Source organism: Ambystoma mexicanum, chromosome 8 (genome assembly GCF_040938575.1).
Source record: "Ambystoma mexicanum isolate Mex_15411 chromosome 8, UKY_AmexF1_1, whole genome shotgun sequence".
NCBI classification, from domain to species: domain Eukaryota; kingdom Metazoa; phylum Chordata; class Amphibia; order Caudata; family Ambystomatidae; genus Ambystoma; species Ambystoma mexicanum.
In genome coordinates this window covers 64,028,093-64,051,196 of record NC_090929.1, presented here as the reverse complement: position 1 = coordinate 64,051,196, position 23,104 = coordinate 64,028,093, and the positions used below count along the sequence as shown (strand labels likewise).

Here is a 23,104-nt window from a genome sequence, read left to right as displayed (position 1 = left end):
GACTCCCAGGGAACATACTTCTGAAAAGCAACCGCAGCTGCCTTGCCCCTGATGTGCATGGATACCCTTAGGAGGTTTCAGCTTTTGGACGGTGAAAGATTCCGTGATACAGGCAGCAATCCATCTGGAAATGGATGCCTTAGACGCCGGCCTGCCCTGGGGTTTACCGAAGGTCACAAACAGTTGTGAAGAGCTCTGAAGCTCGGCAGTCCTGTCCAGGTAGAGCTTTAGAGCTCTTCGGACATCCAGGCAGTGTAGAACCCTTTCCGCCTCCGAGGCAGGGTTCGGAAAAAAGACCGGAAGGGAAATCGACTGGTTCAGATGGAATTCGGTCACTACCTTTGGTAGGAAAGCTGGGTTCGTCCGAAGGACTACCTTTTCCTTGTGAAAGACCAAGAAAGGATGCTCCACCGACAAAGCCTGGAGCTCACTCACTCTCCTCGCTGACGTAACGGCTACCAGAAAGGACACTTTCCAGGACACGTACTTGAGGTCAACCGTAGCCATTGGCTCAAAAGGTTTATGGCACAGCGCCGTCAGGACTACATTTAGGTCCCAGGGCGGGTGCAGACTATGAAACGGAGGGTAGATGCGTGTCAAACCAGCAAAATGTCTCTTCACCACCGGGTTAGTTAACAAATAAGAACACCGGTCTGTAGAGAGGTAGGCGGAAATCGCCGAGAGATAAGTCCTGCAGGACAAGACATGAACCCCTGACTCTGCTAGGGAGGAGACAAAGGACAGCACTGCGTCAATCGTCGCCACCCTCGGGTCCAATTCTTTCTCCAAACACCAATGACAGAACCTGAGCCATTTGCTCTTGTATTGAGATCTGGTCGAGTGTTTCCTGGCTGCCTTGATAATGCGCATGTTATCCGCAGACAAACCCAAATGCTCTAGAACCGTGAACTCAGGAACCATGCCACCAAGCTGAGCAATTGTGGGCAGGGGGGCCACATCTGCTGTTCCTCTTGGTGAAGAAGATCGGGAGTTACTGGTAACCTGATCGGCAGACACACCGACAGGTGTTGAAGTTCTGAGAAGCAAAACCTGGCCTGCCACCACAGAGCTATCAGTAGAAGAGAACAGTTGACAGCGCTCTTCAACTTCCAAATTGCTCGATGAACCAGAGGAAGAGGCGGGAAGGCGTAAGCTCTCATGTTGTGCCATGGGATCTCAAGTGCGTCCCCCAGAGAGGAGGCTCCCAGCGCCCCTCTGGAGGCGTACTGAGGAAGCTTCTTGTTTATCGCCGTGGCGAAGAGGTCCACCTCCGGTGTGCCCCAACGTGAGAAAATCCACTAGAGGATCTCCGCCTTCAACTCCCACTCGTAGCTGACCACTGTCCGCCGGGTGAGGGCATCAGCAGTGACATTCAGCCGGCCCGGGATGTGCACTGCAAGCAGCCAGACCCCATGAAGCAAGGCCCACTCCCAAATCTGGATGGACAGATCCACGAGGGGGAAGAATTCGTTCCCCCTTGCTCGTTTATGGAGTACATTGACACCACATTGTCCGTTCTTATGCGGACCACCTTGTTGACAGAGGTCTGAATGCCTTGAGCGCCAGAAAAATCGCCAGAAGCTCCAATTGATTTATGTGTAGGAGCTTGTCCTGAGGTGACCAGCTGAAGATATAACGTCACGCCCCACCCGAAAAGGGAGGAGTCTGTCGTGATCGTCACCATGGGGGCTGGGTCCTGGAACCCCATGCCCACTGACAGGTTGCTGAGAGATTACCACCAGTCCAGGTCCACTCGCATGGAATCCGGAATTATCATCCGTTTGGAATCCGGGTCCACAGCCTGACGCCAGGAACTCCGAAGAGCCATCTGGGTGCGTCTCATTTTGAGAGGAAGAGCCAGTACACACGAGGCCATGAGGCCCAGAAGCCTCTGGAACCACCAGGCCGACATGCTCTCCGACTGTGTAAAAATCTGACACGTGGCCAACAGATCCACCATTCTGTCCCCGGTCAGATACACTCGCCAGTCTATCGTGTTCCAACGAAAACCCAGGAAAGTCAGGTCCTGTGAGACAGTCATGGAGGATTTCTGCCAGTTCACCGACAACCCAAGATGGAACAGGAGCTGAAGGAGAGACTGGAAGTTGCCCGCTGCTGCAAACGGACAAGGGCTGCGTAGGAGCCAGTCATCCAAATAGGGATACACATGGATACCCTGGAGACGAAGATAAGCCGCAATCACCGACATCTTCGTGAAGACACGCGGCGCCGAACTGAGGCCAAAAGGAAGCACCCGAAACTGGAAGTGCTCCTCTCCCAGAGAGAAACGGAGGTATCTCCTGTGAAGGTTCCAAATCAGGATATGCATGTACGCATCCTGCAGATCCACCACGCTGAGCCAATCGCCCGCCTGCAACGAGGAGCGAATCTGGCCGGGCGTGATCATCTTGAATTTCTCTTGGGGTAGGGAAAGATTGAACTGGGAAATGTCTAGGATGGTGCGCAGGCCAGCCTGGATGGGTTTCGGCACTGTAAACAGCCGGGAGTAGAAGCCCTCCCCTCGCTCCCCAAGGGGAACGGGTTCCACAGCTCTGAGGAGCAGAAGTTTCTGAACCTCAGCCTTGAGGGAGGGTGAGCCTGACAGTTGAAAAGGAGGGTTGCGGGGGGGGTAGGGGGTAAAGGTAAGCGGTAGCCCGCTCGAGCGACTGACAAGACCCATCTGTCTTCTGTGATGGCTTGCCACGCCTCCCAATCAGACGCAATGCGTCCTCCCACTGGAGTCTCGTGCGAGCGCGGAAAACCCTAATTTGGCAGGTTAATCAGTGGTGGTGCCACCTGAACCTGATGCGGAGGCTGAGGAGCGGGAGAAATACCGCGTACGCTGTTGTCTACGGCGGTTATTCCCTGCAGGAGTATCCACTCTGCGATTTTTGCGGTCGAGGAAGCCCCTAAAACCAGAGGAAGGTCTACCTTGCGACAACAGCCTTTGAGCCTTGAAGGGAGCTTTGACCAGAACAGACAATGATTTGGCCGTCTGAGTGCTTTCTTTGGTTTTGGTGAGTTCTACATCAGTAAAAGCTCCTTACCATCAAATGGAAGGTCCAGAACCTTGTCTTGCACCTCCTTCGAGAACTTAGTGGCATGTAGCCATGCTTGCCGCGAGGTATCAACCCCAAGCATCAGACCGAGACGAGGTGTCTACGTGATGAGCCGCAGCCTCCAGGAGATCCTGGGCCAAGACCCTGGCATCGGAAAGGCCTCCTCTGAAATCCTCCAGCTTCTCGACCGGAATGTGCTCCTCAAACTCTGACAGACCTCTCCACATCCGCATCCGCATGTTAGCTCCCGCCAAAATCAATTCTGCATTGGCCTGCCTGAGTTGCAAGGCCGAATTGGCAAAGATTTTCCTCGGAGCTTGTCCTCCTTTCCCAAGACCTGAGTAGCCGTCGCGGAGGAGGATGCTGCAGGTCTGAATTGCAACGTGGCCGCAGCCACCACTGTGGAGGAGGGAGGCGGACAAGATGACAAGGCCACTTCTTCCGAGGAATGTAGCCTGTACCTCGCGTCAATCTTTTAATTGAAAAAAGAAACCTGTGTGGCTTTTCCAAAAATCTTCAGACCTCGGCCAGAACGTCCTTCTGCAAGAACAGGCCGGTACGCTCCAAAGGAGACATGGTGAACGCCCCAGAAAGCACGCCCTCCTGTGGAGCAGGTGCCTCGGGCTCCTGAACATCTAAGAAGCTCATCGTGTCCAGTACCCGGTCATGGAAAGCTCTGGTAGAGCGGGGCAGGTCCTCGTTGTCCTGATCGCCTTGAGGGTCATCTGACAGGTCAGGATCCTGCTGAACCGTGTCAGGCACTGCCTTGTCCACTGGGGACAATGGTGGCACAGGCGGAAGCGCGGGGGGGAGGCACCACGGGCAAGGGAGTCGCCGGCGGAACCTCCGTTGGAACGGGCGCAGCCGGAGGCGCGGGTGGACATATCTCCTTGAAAAGCCCTTTGAAATATTCCCTCATGGGGTCGGTGCGCATAAGCGCTCGAAATTTACCGAAAAAAGCGTCCTCAGGAGATTGTTTCGGCACCTGAGGAGGCCTCTAATGAGGTGGACAAATCCAGGGACGTTAAAGGGAAGGGTGCCACACCGGCCCCTCCGCCGACGTATCCACATAAATCAAGGGAGCCGCCCCCGCGGGCAACGAAACATTGTGCGGAAGAGGCATCCGGGCGTTCCAATCATAAACCGGCCGGTAAGGATGCGCACAAGGGACCTTAGGTTCACCCGAAGGACCGAACCCTACACCAGGGGCCGATGGCGTAGTTGTAGGGGGTAGTACCCAAAATGGCGGCCGTGGTGGCAACGGCCGCCATTTTGTCCTCATCTGAGGGGAACTGCGGCACGTGAGGAAGTGAGCCATATACTCCAACGTCCCGTCCCCTTTCCTCCATACTTTGGGACATCTCTCCGTCCTGTGGGACGGGACCGTAGCACTTTTGTAAAAAGCATCCACATTTTTTTTCAAAAATGTGTCCCTCTTTCCTGCGCGGGGCCCGGCAAACAGCCGTAACCGCGCCTACCTTGGCTCTGCATCGCCCATCAGTCCTTTTCTCCGCACGATCGGGGCCGGACGCACTTGCATCCTCGGAAGATTTTCTTCCCTTCCCCCCCCCCCTATCTGGCTCTCGCTAGCGTTCGTTTACTAGTCTGTCTTTTAAACTAGATTTTCCAGACTGTTCGTGTCACCGTCGCTTAGCGAGGGCGGATCCCCAGCCTCTTTGTTTAGTGTTTGGGTCCGGAACACCGTTGGGACTCCTGTTTTTCCTGTGACTCCCTTTTGGTCCGGGCACTTCAACGTTGGTTGGAACGGTGGGAGGCAGGGGTCCCCGTCAATGGATCAGGGGTCTTAATTTTAGCCTTAACGTAAGGAACCTTGGCAGAGCCGGTACTATGAGGCCTGGAATGTTTCTGCGACATACCAACCGCCAACTGAGCCTTCGAAGGAAGAGCCTTGGCACTGCCGGTAAAAGAAGAAACTTTCTTCTTTGCCCCCTCAACAGATCTGGTGTCACCACAAGAGCGGGAATGGTGCACTGTCACCGACAGCGCCTTGCCCGGCCCCTCAGAACTGTTGGTTTCCTTAGCCTCTGTACGAGGGACCTTGGCCCGGTAGAAGCCTTATCGGCACGGGCCTCGAACATCCGTTTGGTAACCTCAAGCCCAGCCAAGACCTCGGGGCGTACCCTAGTTTTGTTTTTGAGGGAAGCCGAAAGAGCAGCCTCAGAGCAAGCTCCGGTACCCTACGACTCAGAACTGAGTCTACAAACAGCCCCCCCACAGGAGGCGCCTCGGAGCGTACTCCGGTGTTCACAGGCCCCTTACGGAGACCCTTGGATAAAACTCAGGTAGAATTATTAGGCCCGACGGGTTCTTCAGGGCGAACCCCGGTAACAGAGCGATCAACGCCCCTCCCGGCTCGAGAGGAACCCGGAAAGGTATCCCCGGCCGGGGTGCTCTGAAAATTAAAGAACTTACCGGGCGTTTTTTTCTTCTCGTCGATGAACGCCTGAAAATGCAAAGGAGGAGTCCGTCCGAACACCTCCTCCCACCGTTCCAACCAACGTTGAAGTGCCCGGACCAAAAGGGAGTCACAGGAAAAACAGGAGTCCCAACGGTGTTCCGGACCCAAACACTAAACAAAGAGGCTGGGGATCCGCCCTCGCTTAGCGACGGTGACGGTGACACGATGAACAGTCTGGAAAATCTAGTTTAAAAGACAGACTAGTAAACGAACGCTAGCGAGAGCCAGAGAGGGGGGGGAAAAGGGAAGAAAATCTTCCGAGGATGCAAGTGCGTCCGGCCCCGATCGTGCGGAGAAAAGGACTGATGGGCGATGCAGAGCCAAGGTAGGCGCGGTTACGGCTGCTTGCCGGGCCCCGAGCAGGAAAGAAGGACACATTTTTGAAAAAAAATGTGGATGCTTCTTACAAAAGTGCTACGGTCCTGTCCCACAGGACGGAGAGATGTCCCAAAGTATGGAGGAAAGGGGACGGGACGTTGGAGTATATGGGGCTCAAGTGTGGGGCCATGAATGAAGCAGAGTTGGTGGCTAGTGGGGTGGGCTCCAGCACTGCGATACCTACACCACTGGATGTGGGAGTAATTGAACTGGAAAGATGGGTGGACAACGAGGTTGGAACAAGTTACTTACCTGTAACTGTTCTCCAGCATGGGTCTGGCATGGATTCACATGCTCATGAATATTCCCCGTCGTCAGGCTGGGAATCCTCGGTAAAGAAAAAACCAGTATCAGTTTCGTTTCTGATCTGTCTTTCGTAGTAATATCCAATCACTGGTCTCTGCGTCATACTGACCACAGCCAATGACTGCCCTCTACCTAAGCACCGCCTCTGGCAGCCATCTTCAGATTTGGAAGCACGTGAAGTGGCAGTATGACCAAGTGAAGAGCCGCAGAGGGGTAGGCGGGAGGGTTCGCATGTGAATCCATGCCAGACCCATGCTGGAGAACAACAGTTACAGGTAAGTAACTTGTTCCTTCTCCAGCATGGGGTCTGGCATGGATTCACATGCTCATGAATAAAGAATACATAGCAGTACACACATGCACAACCACGGGAGGTGGCAAAGGCTCAACATTAAGCAGTACATCCAACTCAACATTAAGCATCTTACCTCCTCACCAGGCTCACCTCAGGTGAACAGGTTGCGCAGCACTGCTTGGCCGACCCTGGACTCCTCCCTGGAATCCCGATCGACGCAGTAGAATTTCGTGAAGGTGTGCGTCGACCTCCACGTAGCAGCCCTGCATATGTCCAGCAGGGGCACACCAGAAAGGAACGCCGTGGTAGCTGCGATCGCTCTGGTGGAATGGGCTCTCGGACGGCCAGGCAGCGGTCGGTTTGCCAACCGATGACAGTACATGATACAGCCGGAGAGCCATCTGGAAATGGAAGCCTTCGAGAGAGCCTTCCCCTGATTGACAGGTCCAAAGTTCACGAAGAGTTGTGACGTCTTCCGAAAACACTTCGTGCGGTCCACGTAGAACTTCAGCGCTCTAGCCACATCCAGCGAGTGCAAAGTCCTCTCAGCCGGCGACGAAGGCGACGGGAAGAACACAGGCAACACCAAGGGTTTGTTGAGATGGAAGTCCGACGGTACCTTGGGCATGAAGGAGGGGTGCGTCCTGAGCACTACCCTCGTGTCGTGAAAAGTCAAGTACGGGGCCTTGCATGAAAGGGTCTGGATCTCTCCCACCCGTCGTGCGGAGGTGATGGCCACAAGAAACGCTGCTTTCCACGACAAACTTCAACGGGGCCGAGTGCAGAGGCTCGAACGGAGGTCCCATGAGCTTGGTCAGCACCACGTTGAGCTCCCACGCCGGGGCCGGAGCCTTCACCGGCGGGAACGATCTGAACAGTCCCTTCATGAACTCTTTCACCAGACGATGAGACCACAAGGACGTCCGGCCCGTGGTTCTGGTGTATCGGGAGATCGCAGCAAGATGAATCTTGATGGACGCGTGTGCCAGTCCAGCTTTGGCCAGCGTCAGCAGGTACGGCAGTACCTGGGGAGCCGTAATCCGTAGAGGGTTAATCTTCTGTGCGTGGCACCAGACAGAGAACCTCTTCCATTTGTGTCCGTAGCATTTAAGAGTCGAGGACGCCCTGGCCTTTGCAAGAACCTCTCTGCAGTCGGCCGGTATGTCGTATCCTCCAAACTCTAGCGCTGCAGGAGCCAGGCCTGAAAGTTCAGCGATTTCGGGTCGTGGTGGAGGATGGCGCCTCCTTCCCTGGAGAGAAGATCGGCGTCCACCGGCAGCTTGATTGGCGGGGACGCTGACAAGTCCAGAAGGTCCGGGAACCATATCTGCCTCGGCCACGCAGGTGCGACGAGGATCATCCTGCACCGTGACCTCTTGAGCTGGTTGACGAGCCGGATTAGCAGTGGCAAAGGAGGGAACGCGTAGAGGAACAGGCCCTCCCAGGGGAACGAGAAGGCATCGCCCATGCTCCTCGCCTGGGGAAACCTGCTGGCGAACCTCCGGCACTTGGAGTTCGTCGCCGTCGCGAACAGGTCGATCTGGGGTGTGCCCCACCGTCGGAAGAGGCGATCCACTAGATCCTGCCGTAGTTCCCACTCGTGGCACGAGCGCAACTCCCTGCTGAGTGAGTCGGCGATGGTGTTTTTTATCCCTGTCAGATGAAATGGCACCAGAAACATCCTTTGGGCGACGGCCCAATGCCACAGGTCCTGCGCCTCCTTGGACAGCGCTGGGGACCTGGTTCCGCCCTGTTTCCTGATGTAAAACATGGTGGTGGTGTTGTCGGTGAAGATCCTCACCACCTTGCCCTTGAGGGACGGAAGGAAGGACCTGAGGGCCCAGAACACTGCACGGAGCTCCAGGACGTTGATATGGAGGGACTTCTCCGTCGGGAGCCAAAGGCCTTTCGCGTGCAGATTTTCGGTGTGCGCTCCCCACCCTTCCAGGGAGGCATCGGTGGTCACTGTCTCCTGGTGATCTGGGGTCTGGAAGTCCATGCCCGCCGTCAGATGCGTGCGGTTGCCCCACCACCAGACTGCTCGGCGGAAACTCTCGTCGAGTGTGATCCTCTCCTCGAAGCTGCCCGTCGTTTGGATCCAGCGCGCGTCCAGGAACTCCTGCAACGGGCGCATCCGGAGCCTGCACATGGGAATGAGGTAGATGCAGGAAGACATCATTCCGAGGAGGGACTTGATGGACCTCACCTTGGCCGCGTCGGAAACCAACATCCGCTGTACCTTGCCCAGGATGGACCTGGTCCTTTCCTCCGACGGGGAGGCCAGAAGGGACACTGTGTCGAGCTTCGCTCCCAGAAACAGTGCGTTTTGCGCGGGTACCAGGTGAGACCTGGCGTAGTTCACGGAGAATCCCAGGTCCGTGAGAAGTCGGACGGTCCTTGCCGTGTGATCCAGGGCGAGCTCCCTCGACTTGGCTCGGATGAGCCAGTCGTCCAGGTAGGGGTAGACGTGGATCCCCTCGCGGCGCAGCTGCGCCGCCACCGGTGCAAGGCACTTGGTGAATACCCTGGGGGCCGACCGTAGTCCGAAGGGGAGGGCTTTGAACTGGTAGTGACGCCCTTGGACCACAAACCTGAGGAATTTTCGGTGCCCCTTTAGGATGGGAATATGGAAGTAGGCATCCTCCAAATCCAACGACGACAAGAAGTCTCCTTCCTCCAGCTGACCCAGGACGTGCTGGAGGGTGACCATCCGGAACTTTTGCGCCTTGATGAACTTGTTCAGACGTCGCAGGTCCAGGATGGGGCGCCATCCCCCCCGTCTTCTTCTTCACGAGGAAGTATCTCGAGTAAACTCCGGAGCCCCGAAGTCTCTTTGGGACGAGTTCGATGGCGCCCTTCCTCAGCATCGCCTTTACCTCCAGGAGAAGTTGAGGGACGTGAAGTTCTTTCCTGGCCACGGGGGGGACGCGCGGACACCTTCTTTGAAATTCGAGCGCGTGGCCCCGGGCCAAGGCGTCCAGCACCCAACGGTCGGTGGAGATGGACTCCCACACGCTGACGAATCTCGCCAGCCGGCCTCCCACCGGGGTGCTTCGGTGGGGGCCCGACCCCACGGTCGGTTCAATCCTGCTTCGACGAGGCTTTGCCGCCTTGACCTCCTTGGCGACGACGGCGGGGTCCGCCAGACTTGCCTCGTCCTCTGTAGGCCTCCTGAGCCGACGAGCGGGCCGCTTGACGGTAGGTGAAGAAACCGCCGCCTGAACTTTTGGAGGCGCCCTTGCCTCCGCTGCTCCGAAAGGGCGTCCGTCGTTGTTGCAGAACTCCAAGGGCCCGGGCCGTCTCGGTGTCCGCTTTAATGGCCTGAAGGGAATCGTCCACTGTTTTCCCAAACAGGTTGTTCCCATCGAAGGGCATGTCCAGGGCTCTGGCCTGAACGTCTTGACGGAAGTCCGTAGCCTTGAGCCATCCACGCCGCCTAAGGCAAACGCCGTTGCCCAACTGGCGGAACCCGGAGTCGGCGATGTCCGTCGCAACGGTAATGGCGTGGTCCGAAGCCACCTCACCTTCCTGCAGGATCTCCAGGGCCTCTGCCCTCTTGTCGTCCGGCAAGAAGTCCAGTAGGGGAGCCAGTTTGTACCAGAGCTCCCTGTCGTAGCGGGCCACGATAGCCAAGGCGTTGGCCGCTTTAATCGTCGTCGCCGCAGACGAGATGACTCTGCGTCCCATAGCGTCCAATTTCTTTCCCTCGCCGTCCGGTGGGGAAGTCGATGTGGAGGCCGCAACCCCCCCCCCCCCCCGCTTTTTTCCTGGCCGCCGCGGAGACGACGGAGTCCGGGGTAGGCTGCGCCCGGAGGCACAGGGGGGCCGTGTCCGGGACCCGGTACTTCTTCTCGTACCGGTCCCTTCTAGCTGGCGTCGTGGAAGGGTTCTTGAGGAGGGTGAGGCCCTCATCCCAAATGTCGTCCAATAGAGGCACTGAGAGGACCGTCTTCCTCTTGGCCTCGCGCCGCTGATAAAGGAAACCTTCCTTCTTCTCCTCAGGGCAGAGTTGGAAAAGCTCGGATGCCCTGGTGATCATGGAGTGGAACGATCCAATCTCGTCGGGCGGAGAAGCCCTGGTGGGAGGCGACGACGGTACATCCTCGTCGTATACCTCGTCGTCCGTACCCGTCGCTGCCGTGTCAGTCCCCGTATCATCCCCTCGGGTGGACGGGGAGGAGGGCTGGAAAGGAGGCGGAGGGTGGATCCTTCTTTTCTTGGTAGGGGGAACACCAGAAGGTCCCGGTTCTGGGTCCCCCGACGGGAGAGGTTCCTCCGTCGGCAACGGTAGTCTCGTCCTTATCTCTGAGCATAAGGACTGTATAGCCAACAAAATGGCCGCCGAGCTGTCTCGCGGCGCTGGCAGAGGGGGATCCGACGGGCGATCAGGGGCCCCATCGGTACCCTCGATGTCGTCGTCGTCGCCTGCGTCGGGATCCATCCTGACGGGCCGGTCTTCTTCCACGCCGAGGCCGTGGCTTAAGACTTCGACCAGCTCCTCCTCCGAGGTTGAGGCCGAATCTACGACGCCCTGCCCCCCCTTTTTCTTCCCCACGGGGGATTTCACGGGGGCCCTATCGATGGGCACAAAAGAGGACTCCCTCCGAGGTGGCAGGGAGACTCTGAGCCCCGAGGTCGCCACCACTGGTGTAGCCCCCACAGGCTGAGCCAGGGCCGCCGCGACAGTTTCGATAGAGGGCTTGGCCGGATGGATTAAGGCCTTCACCACCTTAGGTGCGCTCACCGCCTTATCCTTGAGGGGGGGGACACTGCCTCGCTCCCCTTCCGATGGGGCCTTCGAGCTCGACCAGGGCCTCTCCAGGAGCTTCGCCGGGTGCTCGGCCTTCCTCTTACCCGACCCAGAGCGTTGGCTCGTGGTTGATGGTGCCGGGGAGGGTGCGCCCTGCCTGGCGCCCGTAGAGCCCGACCGTTCGGTGCTCCCGGTGCCAGCGGACTCGCGGTGCTTTGCCTTGTGTTGGACCCCCGTCGCCGGGGCGTCCTCAAAGGTCTTAGAAGACCGCTCGGATTTCTTCTTCTTCTTCTTCTCGCCTGACGGGCTCTTCCCTTCCAGCCAGTTGGCGAGACGTTGATGGCGGTCCTTCATGGTCCGCTCCGACATGTTGCCGCAAAACGCACAGTCCTTCTCCACGTGCGTCTTGTCCTCATGTAAGCAGTAGAGACAAAAGGAGTGTTCGTCCTCCTTAAAGACGTTCTGCAGCTGGCATCCAGGGCAGACCCTGAACAGCTTTCCGGGCGTCGAGCATCCCTTCTCCTGGGCCATGTCCGGGCCTGAGAAACTTCTGGAGTCCTCCAAAAGCGTAGCTCGACGAAATCTTCACCCTTGAGGGGCGCAGACGAATCCGACACGGGTCCCCGTTGATCGGATGGAGAGTCGGTGGAGCTTGAGGCTCTTTTGACCGAAAACAAGAAGTTTTTTGAGAAAAAACGTGCAAAAATAGCACTAACGCTCGAGAGCAATAGCACGAGGATCCCAACACATGAACGTGCGGTAAAAATCTGAAGATGGCTGCCAGAGGCGGTGCTTAGGTAGAGGGCAGTCATTGGCTGTGGTCAGTATGACGCAGAGACCAGTGATTGGATATTACTACGAAAGACAGATCAGAAACGAAACTGATACTGGTTTTTTCTTTACCGAGGATTCCCAGCCTGACGACGGGGAATATTCATGAGCATGTGAATCCATGCCAGACCCCATGCTGGAGAACTAGCAAATAAACTAGCAAAGGATCTGATGGAATTGACATAAAATTGACAACCAAATCGCTAAACAAAAACGATTAAGCATCTCCGGGGTCACTGAATGCCTTAGGCTGCTTGACCAATCCCTCCTTAAGGCTGATGAAATGGTGGACAGCAAAGCCAATTCTATGCCGGCCCAAACAGTGATCGATGGTCAAGTGGCTGCGGGAAGCGCACTAATGGTAAGAGAAGGAGTCCCAATGGGGGGAGCGAGCACGGAAGAAGCTGTGGCATTAGTGGCAAGTCCGGCATACTCTCCCTTGAGTAGTGGCAATAGGAGGGAGGAAGAAGGAAGTGAGGAGGTAATTGACTCACATGATTCATTCTCCTCCTCTGGCACTTCAGTGCCCATGTGTCCCCCAAGTCTGCCAATTGGGAAGAGAAGGAAAATTAGGCGGCTTATGGGTCAGGTGGATGATTGCACCCAACTACAACAGCTAGTGATTGCTTCGCTCGCCACAACTTTGGTGCCGTTCACAGAACTCCACGAGAGCCTTAATGACTCCCTGTTTAATCAGCTGTCCCTGATTCTGGGTGTGACAGAAAATCTCAAAATTGGAATCCTTTGTGGGAAGAGCCGAAATAAGGCTGGATAAAGAAGCTGAAACTTCAAATTCTTGGCAAAAATGCCTATGTGACCTGGCCAGGCGGGAATGCCAGAACAGATCAGTAATGGAGGCCCTATTGTCCGAAGGTAAATGGATGAGGTCTGTTGAGCCCCTGGAGGTAAAATGTGTGAAAACCCTAGGAGTTCCAGCTCAGTTTTGTCTAGCACGGAAATTGTGGTAGATCCAACAAAGGCTATGGCAAAATGCATTAATCCCCCACAGGATAAGAACATATTTTCAGTCTTCAAGGCAAAGAGGTGAAAACTATGACCCCAACCAGTAAGGGGGGGGGGGGCGGGGAATAGAGATGGCACCAATGAATGATCCTGTGTTAGGCTTAAACTGGTGGGGCAGGCCTAGGTAAAGGCAAGCCAGGGAAAAAGTCCAAAAACCTGCCAGCAAATACAAGAAGGAAAGCAAAGGGCTCCAAAGCCTTTTTAAGGAATATTAGATCTTCTCTAGCGATGAAGTCTGCCGGCCTTGAAAAAACCAATGAAGGGACTCCCACCACTACTGGATCTAAAAGCGGAACCATCGGAAGGTGTTACACGGCCTCAAAGGGAAAGCGTGTGGCCTCCCAGTATGGGTGACCCGAGTATGTTGGTGGAAGAGATCGAATGGGCTGAGGAGGTGGCCAGATGGAAAGATGTTAGTAACTCGGAGTGAGAAAATATGGAAAGTATGGCAGACCACCTGGGTAAGGTGACAGCTGCAAATAATGAAAGTAAAAGTAATGTCCAGATAGCTGAGGTGAGTGGTTTGAGAGTGACATCTAAGCATAAGAATGAAGGAAAATCTAATATGATGGGGGTTGGAAAACAGCAAAAATATGAAGATGGGCGTAAAACAGGCGATGAGCGAAGGGGATCCACTAGGCCGATGTTCTTGGACGAAAAATTGATCCCTAAAATGGGAAGCAAGCTCTTAAAGCAAATGAAGTCTTTTTGGGTTTTATGACCATGGAGGAGAGGTGGAAGGGAGTCCCGGGCACCCAATCAAAGGGGTCCGACTCTCCCAGTGAAAGATCTAAAAAAAACAGTGCAGGACAAGGGTAGTGGAGGGGGAGATACACCCGAAGACCCTAAAAGAGCGGATATGCTGATGTTAAATAGAGGCAATGTCATGCGATTGTTAAATTGCATAATTTTGGATCTGAAATTCTCTTCAAATGATATTAAGATTACTAAATTTGTGGAGGTGAACAAGACTGATTGGGTGCTCCTGCATCTCTTTTCCCAGTCAAAGACTATGCTATTACTGTCACTGCAAAAGAAATTCCTATCGCAGGGGTATGACTTGTTAGACTGAGGTTAATACCAGGAACGAGGCCACCATTGGAAAAAGACTTGGTTAAGATCTTCACCACAGTGCGATGGGTACTTAGCCCTCTTTAATCCGGCACCTAAGGGGCTGTTGGGACGCCCGTTTTCTGGTCTCTTTATTGATTAAAAATGACCAGGGATGGTTGTCAAGTCGGAATACCCCAATCCTTATGTTAAAGCGGTATATTTAAAACAGGTGCAAGATTTGAAAGAAGTCTCACTAGTGGTGATAAATATATACTGGCGAGTGAATATGAGGGAAAAGACCCATTTTATGAATTCAATCACAAAAGGTGATGGATGAGGCCATTTGTGAAATGGGAGAGGTGAAGATCTTGGTTGTGGGGGATTTGAACATCAGGTTATTGGATAAAGGGGGATGTGTCCTTGTGAAAAGTCAGTGGAATGAAAGGGCGAGGGAATGTATGAGGAGTATGAAGCCTAGGCAGATGCATATGGTCAATGGGCAAACTGAAGGCGATATTCGTGGCCGCCCAACGTGGCGAAGTGGAAGCAGGGTGTCATGTATTGATTACTGTTTTATCTCAGAAAATTTGAAGGAAAAGATGGTGAGATTTGTTATTAGACCTCAGAAGGTGAGTGACCACAATTTGTTTAACATCGGTCTCAGATGGGAAGGGGAGTGGGTGAAGCGAGAGAGGATGAGTAATGTGTCCTTAGGGAATTGTGGCATTCGCCTATGCTTAAAAGCTTGAGAGGTAAAAAGGATTGATGAAGGATTTAGGGCTCAGTTAAGGGAAGACCCTTATAATACCGATTATGGGGGTCTCCTAAAAGAATTCTCCAGACCAATGGGTAGGGGTCAAAAGACCCAATGGTCACAACAGCATGTGTGTGATTTGGAATTGGTAAAAAGACGAAAATGCCTGAGAAAAGCTGTTAAATTGATCAGAGGGGCTGCTAAACCCGATAAACCTGAAAGGATCAGGAAACTCCAGCAAGTTTATCAAAATTGGTGTAGGAGCTCAAGATCTTGCAGGGCCCAAAAGGATGCCGAGTGTACCCTGCATGCAGTGTGTGAAAAAAATTCAAAAAGCACCTGGGAGTTGATTAATAATGGTGGAGTGCTTAGGGAGGCATGGTAGCAGAGAGCGATTGGATTAAACATTACAAACCTGTGTACGCCGATCCTGGAGGAGATCTGAGTAAGAACAAGGTAGGGAATGTGCCCAGGTGGATTTTCTTATTTGACGAACATGATGCAAGTTCCATGATCAATAATGTGAGTGCCTCGAGAGTGGCCGGACCTGATGACATTTCAAATCAAGAATAGAAAAAAAAAATAAAGACATCTGGTGTAAAATCCTTGTGATCATGTAAAAGCAGATTATGAAAAATAAGGCGATCCGCTTCATAGAGCGAGGCATTGATTGTGCCAATCTTCAAAATGGGCGATAGGGTGGATCCTAGAAATGACCACCCGATCGCCCTATTGGACTCTATTGGTAAGCTATTTGCGTCCATACTCTTGCAGGACCAGAGAATGTGGGCTTTGAAGGCGGGGATCCTAGACCCAAGACAAACCGGGTTTGTAAGGGGAGTGGGCACAGCCCTTAATCTCTTTATAATTAACATGTTAAAGGAAGAAAGACTAGAGGTGGGATCTAACCTGTTCTTGGCATTTAAGGACCTTGAACAAGCTTTTGATGGGGTTATCAGGGGGCGACTTTGGGCTAAACTCAGAGCATGGGGCTGTCCAGGGGACTTAGTGGATGCTATTGAGGCCCTATATACGGGTACCTATGTATGGATTAGATTGTCGGGGAAGGAAACTCATAAAACCCTTACATTTTGGGGGTTAAAGCAGGGGTGTGCCTTGGCCCCGTTGCTTTTTTGCCTGTATATGGTGGGTCTGGCATCTTCCCAGGTAGTGGTGCAAGCTTTCCCGCCTAAAATGAATGGGTGTGGTTCCCTGGATTTTATTTGCTGATGATCTAGTTTTTCTTGAGCTCACCCCGATTGGACTTCAGCGTCGTCTAATGGCTTTCGAAGCTTACCTAAATATGAATGGCAGTAAGATCAATGCAAAAAAAAAAATCAAAAATTCTTGCCATTGAAAAGGCGGAAAAAGTAAGAAGGGCAACTTGTGTGTAAAGTGGGAGGCTCCACCCTAGAAAGGGTTGAATCAATAGTATACCTGGGAGTTACATTAAGTAAGCATCAAAACGACTTGGCCCATTTGGCCTATTTGTGGTCGAGAATGATCCCTTTGGTAAATCAGGGTAGATTCTTTCAGCGTAGATATGTGAAATTCACCCTAATACCTATAACAACCTTTTATAAACAAAAGGTTGCACAGATACTCACTTATGGGGCTGAGGCGGTACTCTGCCTATAGTGTGATTGCTGGGAGAAAATGGAGGGACATTTGTGGCGTAAGGTCCTAAATCTCCCAGATAGTCTACCTCCGTGTGTAATAAAGTTGGAATTAAGGTTACAATCACTGGAATCGATGGTGGCTTGGAAAATCGTGTCCTTATACAGGAAATGCTTCCTTTCGGAGGACTTGAAGCCCTTTGAGATTCTGGCTCTGGACAAAGGCCTGGTAAAGGGGCCGTTAGAAAGGTGGAGGATGAAAGTGGAAGCCTTTTTGAAGGATAAGCTGGTGCAGATGAAGACGCTTCTGCACAATCCCATGGCGGTTAAGAAGAAACTGCTGATTAGGGACTGGACATCTACGGTTGAGCAATGCATTATGAAATCAAGAACATTTGTGCGGGTGGATACGGGGAAGGTTAATGTACTGCCAAGGTATTTTTAAAAATTTCCTTCGTCAAAATACCGGGACATCCTGCTTAGATATCACCTAAATATTTTAAAGACCAGAGAAGTACAATGCAGAAGGAAAATGCCTGGGGTGGAAACTGCAGCCTGTAGGTACTGCAGATTGTCTCTTTCGATCGAAACCCCAGAGCATTTAATAATGCCTTGTGAAGCCCTATCAGCAATTAGATCCTCCTTTTTAGAGGAATTTAGTCATTTGGGTGAAAACCTTGACTAAAAGTGAATGGTGGGATTGGGTGCCGGTTGGCGATCAGACTAGGTTGATCATTGCTGTTATGAAAATGTTGACTACAGTCTTGCTCATACATAAAGATTTGTGAAGGTAGGGGATTATAGATTTTTTTGAGGATGAGATTTTATGAGAGAAATTTTATTTAATGAAGTGAATGGTAAAGGTTTAGTTGACGTGTGTAACTGTATGATTAACTTGTAACCAATAAAACATATATATAAAAAAATGAAGTGACATACAATAAATGCAGTTCTTGGCAGGTAAACCAAGTCTGTATGTGACGCCACAGCTTGGGAGTGCATCCAAGCTATTCATATTCGTCGCAGTGCCAAGTGGGAGGAAACCAGGTCTGCCAACCACAGTCAGGGACCCACCCCTGTTAGGAAACATATACAAGCTCCTTTGCAGATGTGCCCCATGAATAGGAACCAGGTTTGCCAGTCAGGGTCAATGACCCAAAGACATTGATGAAACCCTAGAAGGGCCAACTAGGGAATGGATCTTCCCCAATAATTGCTTCACTGCATTTCAAACAAAGCCAGATAAGAAGGGATATTACCCAAACCCTTCAGGATCTGAGATTCTAGAACTGTCTTGTCCAGGGGAAGAGAGTCACCCCCTTTGGGTAAGAAAGACCTTTTCATTTAGTTTATAACTTTGAGTGTGAGGGACAGAGTCAGGACTTTTGCTTTGGACGTTTCAACACTAGTTATTTAAGTTGAGGCAGGGAAACCCCTCTTCGAGTTGCAGCAATGTAGGGCTTTCTTTTATTTTTTGCACTTGAAAGAAAGTTCTATAATCACCATGCCCCCCTCCGTGTCAGTCTTACTTCTGCACCCTTATAGTACCCACTGGGACGATTAAGATTCTTCCCTTCGTATATTCACGGTATCCCTCCCGGGCCAACCGCATTCCCAGTTACCTTTAGCTTTCAGGGTTAGCATCACTGGGCCTCCGTTAAGGATGAGATCCAGTCCTCCGGTTGGCTTCTCGATTCTCAATTTCCTGCTCCTCATTGTTGTACCCGCTTAGTGCTGTAGTTGCTGAAGTGATCTCAGCATGGTTATTGGACTTCCCAGTGCATCAACTCTCAGTCACACCAGCTCTTCGGATTCGATTGCTCGTCTTAGGCTTCCACTCTTCCATCTCACTCGCTTCAGTTCCACCCTCCCACCCCAGGCTTGGAAACTAAGTCCCTGTCTCCTTCAGCTCTCCTAAACCAGCTGACTTGATAACCACCATCAGCTTGCGCCTCATGTTTTAAGCGAATAGGTGGTAGTAATGATGGGTTGCAGATGAGTGATTTAGGGTGTTCCTCTTTGGAACGGGAGTCCTTGTCCCGATGGGGGAGTGTCTCCCGGTGAGGTCCCACTTGCATCGACCCCTAGGGAGGTTATCACATAGCGGACTCACCTCCCTAGCCTCAAAGGGAAAGGCTCCCACCTGGGGAGAAGTGACTGAATCCTGCAATTCGTCAGAGACCAGAGAAAACTATGCCTCCAAACATTCATGTAGCCTGTGCTTTTTAGTTTTTTAGAGAAAGAAGCCTAGCCAATGGCACGTGCATTTCAAACAAACATCTGTTGAAATTTGCTAGAGAGAAAACAAAACTGGCATGCCTCGGACAGCATGCTCTTCTTCAAGGCTCCCCTAATCAAAGTGGAGGTCACCAAGACACAAGTGACAAGACATGATACAGCTGCCACATCTTTTAGCATATTGCACTAGAACCTGTACACATTACCAAATACTAGTTAGACTTGTCCCACATTTTATTTTATTCAATTTGAGACCACAGGAAGCACGTTCTGCACAAAAAATGCTTTTTGATCTATGAACTGATTTAGACCAACTTTTTTTCAGCAATCTGTAACCATATTTGAACTTCCATCTCCAAACAAGTGTAGGCTACACCAATGTTTAGCTGCAGACTTAAAACATGTTCATTTTTAATTAACTTGTGCCTTTGTATAACCAAAGTATGCACAGTATTTAAACGTACAGTAAAAACAACTCCTCAGCATGCAAAGGTCCAACAATTAGGATAAAACAATAAGGTACGTACAAAAGCTGGCAACATGTCATGGTAGGTTGGTGGATGGTATACGTTTCCTGCGAACTGTGAGGCCCCTTTGCGGGTAGGCTGAGCCGGGCGGAGAGAGGGCTCCTTTGAGTCGCTGATTGGGGCCAAGGCTGGGGCTCCATCTCCCGCTGCAGTGATCTTTATGCCCGGCTCAGTAGGGGAGGCGGTTGGAGATGTGGGAGATATAACGCTTCTCCCACCGCCTTCCCTCCAACTTGTGACATCTATAAATAGACAATCAGAATGATCAGCATGGCAGCATTTAGCAACAGAAAGTATTGAGCATCAATAAAATCTCTAAAGAAAAAAAAGTTAGACTTTGCAAAAGAGATATGCTGCACTACTGGCACGTCCCAAATGTTTTATAAAACAAGTACTATTATCTGCTTTAAAAAATAAGCAAAATTCCTGTCCTTTAGTACTTTTCATGAATATAGGGTCCAAAGATGGACAAGCAGTCAACGTAAACATCAAAATCGCAGAGCTTAATTAAACACCCACCGGACCACACATTATGTATCTTGACGTTTGACAAGTTTTCGGCCAGGAGCAGAGAAGGTTCTTCTGGAGTGAATGAATGATCATGCAGAATATTCAAAGTATATTCAATCATTACCAAAAATGAGCAACGCAACGCAAAATTATTTTGAGAAGGATGCACCAGCACATAGATCATGGGCTGACTCCTCTCTTAGCTCTGCACAACCATCTACTTGTAAATGCATGAAAGAGCAGGCCTTCTTCTGCCCCGGTCCTCCAAATTGCCTTTTCACTCTTTAGCATTAGAGGTCAACAAGCACCCTCAGTTGCTTAATGGAAGGCATTCAGATCCTGCACTCCAGGAGCTGTCCAAAGCTCGGCGCAGCACAGTAAGCACAAAATATGTACATGATCTTCCACACATTACAAAAAACAAACGAGTAAAATTCGATCATCCCAATAATGAAACTTATTCGACCTTCCAACGAACCCTGCCAAAGTCTATCCTGAACAGAACACCAGCTAGACAGGCTCAGCCAGTACAGAGTTCTATGTTAAACTATGAATAACCCATAGTAAAAACAAAAAGGTACAAGAAAAAACGCACTTTAAAAAAGGCACTGTAAACTGTAATAAGTTAAAAAATAAAAAAAAGCCCCAATAGCACAATTAAGAAAATGATTTGAGCAAACGTGTTTTAAACAAAGGATAATCCATGGTAAATAGGCATGTTAAATAGGAGGATTCTGTACTCTGGTGTCCCGTTGTCTCTGTCCTGGCGGCCATCTGTCTGCGTTTCCGTCTGCCATCTCCATTGACCTTAATCCGTCTGACCCTCCCTACCCACTCCTCCCCTGCCGATCCTTTCGGTTCTCATTGGTCCGTGCCCCCTATGATTGGCACAGCATTTCAGAGGCCCTTCCAGGGTAGCCTTGCCTGGGCAGCCAGTTGGCTAAGGGCCTCAAGGCAAAGAGCAGCAACTGTCTAAGCAGCTCCACTCCATGTTTGCCTGGGCCGCCTGACGCAGACAACCTTACAGTGACAGATAAGGTAAGTGTGGTGTGGGTGGGGTGTACAGCCATTTGTCTACCTCAGTAAAACCCCACCACTCATTACCTATTATCATCTAGCCTAACTGTGTATGGTAGCCATTCTGGCACAAGGTCTAGGTGGCTAAGATAGCTATACTCAAGAGGGAGCCTAAATTACGCACTGTAGCTATACTTCACATCCAAATAGCCTTCTATTAGCCTGCTGTGCTCAGAGATGGAACTGCCTTTTTACACTTCCAATTTAATTTACACTCCAATTATAAAAACAGCGTGTAAAATGACTATGCGCAGTCTAGTTTACATCCATTCAAGCTTGCAGTCAATGGGGTACATTACTATAAATGGTCAGTGACAGCAGAGTCTTTGCTCAAGGATGAATGATTGTCATTACACCAACCACAGGTGTTCTAGCCTTTCAAATCTTCCAGACTACAATTAAAACATCCAAAACCTGACTCTACAGGAAGTTCAAGAGCTGTTCAAAAACAAAGGAAAGTTACATTGGTAATTGAAATTGAAACTCAGCAAAACCTGTCGCTGTGATAATCCAGATAGGTATTTAATTTTATGAAGTGCTTCATGAATGGTTCGTCAAACATCTAGGTACTGTGATTATTATACCCCAGTTGATATTCAGTTAACCGACCTCTGAAGGATGTTAGCCAATAAGATAGCTCAGCCGGTTGAGCACTCGTTGCTGCAATCTGCGCGTGATCTGTAGGTTGCAAGTTCGAATCCCTGCATGGACAACTTAGCCTTTCATCCTTTTAAGGTCGATAAGGAGTACCGACTTTGGTTTGGAGATATTGTGATAAATATGTTCTATGTACAGCGCTTTGCCAAAAGCACTATATAAATCATTTGACCACTAGATTAAATATAGAATTTAGCATGGAGTCCTTGCCTCTCTGCACTGTTGTATCATAACATTGGCAAACCATTAGGTAGTAATAGCTCCAGGAAATTAGGATTTTCATTAAACATCAGAAGACACTTCTGCTTTCGAACCTCAAAACACACAATACAATTCATGTTTCCTTTACTATGTAATTGGCTAGGTTTTTGAGCTTTCAACATTTAAATATATACAGGGGAGCTCAAATGGCCAGACTTTAGAGAAATAATTAAAGGTGTATTCTGTCAATGCAGAAAGCTGCCCCATAGTAATGATTTCCATACAGTTTTTGTACACGTCGGGCTGGATTTCACATACACTTTACTCTCTTGCAAAGGAGAAAAGTCATTTTTACTCAAAAATCACATTTACTCTCAAAGTTTAAAAATAGGGAGTAAAATACTCCCACCTCAAAATTCTATCTGAGCACTGACTAGACCATACCCATATGGACACAACAAGCCAGTGAGAACAATGATAACCTTAAACACCAACCAATTTACTCATAGAAAACATACACCCACACCATAACATACATTCGCATACAACCGAGGCATTGGGCCTCACTCTCACGGATAAAAGCCAGTGTATGCATCAACCCACCTGCAAACCAAAACACGAGCCAGTTTCTCCTAGTTCTGGACCCATCATATCCCTCTACCCTGACTAAGCAACCCCATCCTCTTTCTTGCAGAACCACATAAGCGCCTGGAGACTGCCCCTGGGGGTAGCAGTGCGCGGTATAAAACATAACTCTAAAGCTATGCCTTAAACAATGTATTGTCAAACATACAGTTGTGTTTATATGAACACATGGGGAAACTAAGCACATCCTTGAATATTCTACCATTCGGTCTATATCAACAATAGAACATGTGGACATCTCATTTTCTGGAAACACCCATTTGAAACTGCTCCACTTCTCTTGCTTAAGGATACAACCAGAGATGAATTAATCTTCATTGCACTTTCTGCAAATTACTCTTTCAAATGCCAAATTGTAAATATTTTAATTGACTTTCAAAAGGTGTATTTTCACTATATTCATTTAACATTAGGTTCAGAAACTGATGCTAGGAGCGCAGCTAGACTAAAAATGTGGGTTGCCCCTTTTAAAGTGGTACAGCTATGGTGGGGGACTAATGTAAAAAAAACAAGGAATCCAAAAAGCTGCATACTAAATTGAAAATAAATCCTCCTACTTATTTAGGGTTGGTATCGAAAGATATCCTGATTGAATTGCCCTGTTGTGGCCAAAGACTTACTTATAAGTAAGAGTGAGTAAAGAAACAAGGAGAACTAATGCTTAAGAATTAATGCTGTATTTCATTAAAACTGATAGTTTACAAA

At 50.6% G+C, this 23,104-nt stretch overlaps 1 protein-coding gene across 8 annotated transcripts in view; it reads right to left on the bottom strand.

Moving 5' to 3' along the window:
• PRRC2B (proline rich coiled-coil 2B) overlaps positions 1 to 23,104 on the bottom strand; it is a 1,218,749-nt gene that overhangs the window by 747,080 nt on the left and 448,565 nt on the right. For all 8 annotated transcript variants that reach the window (XM_069609284.1, XM_069609287.1, XM_069609286.1 and 5 more), the window contains exon 7: positions 19,310 to 19,551. In XM_069609284.1, coding sequence (XP_069465385.1) covers positions 19,310 to 19,551 — 242 coding nt within the window. The remainder of the gene's footprint in view (positions 1 to 19,309; positions 19,552 to 23,104) is intronic.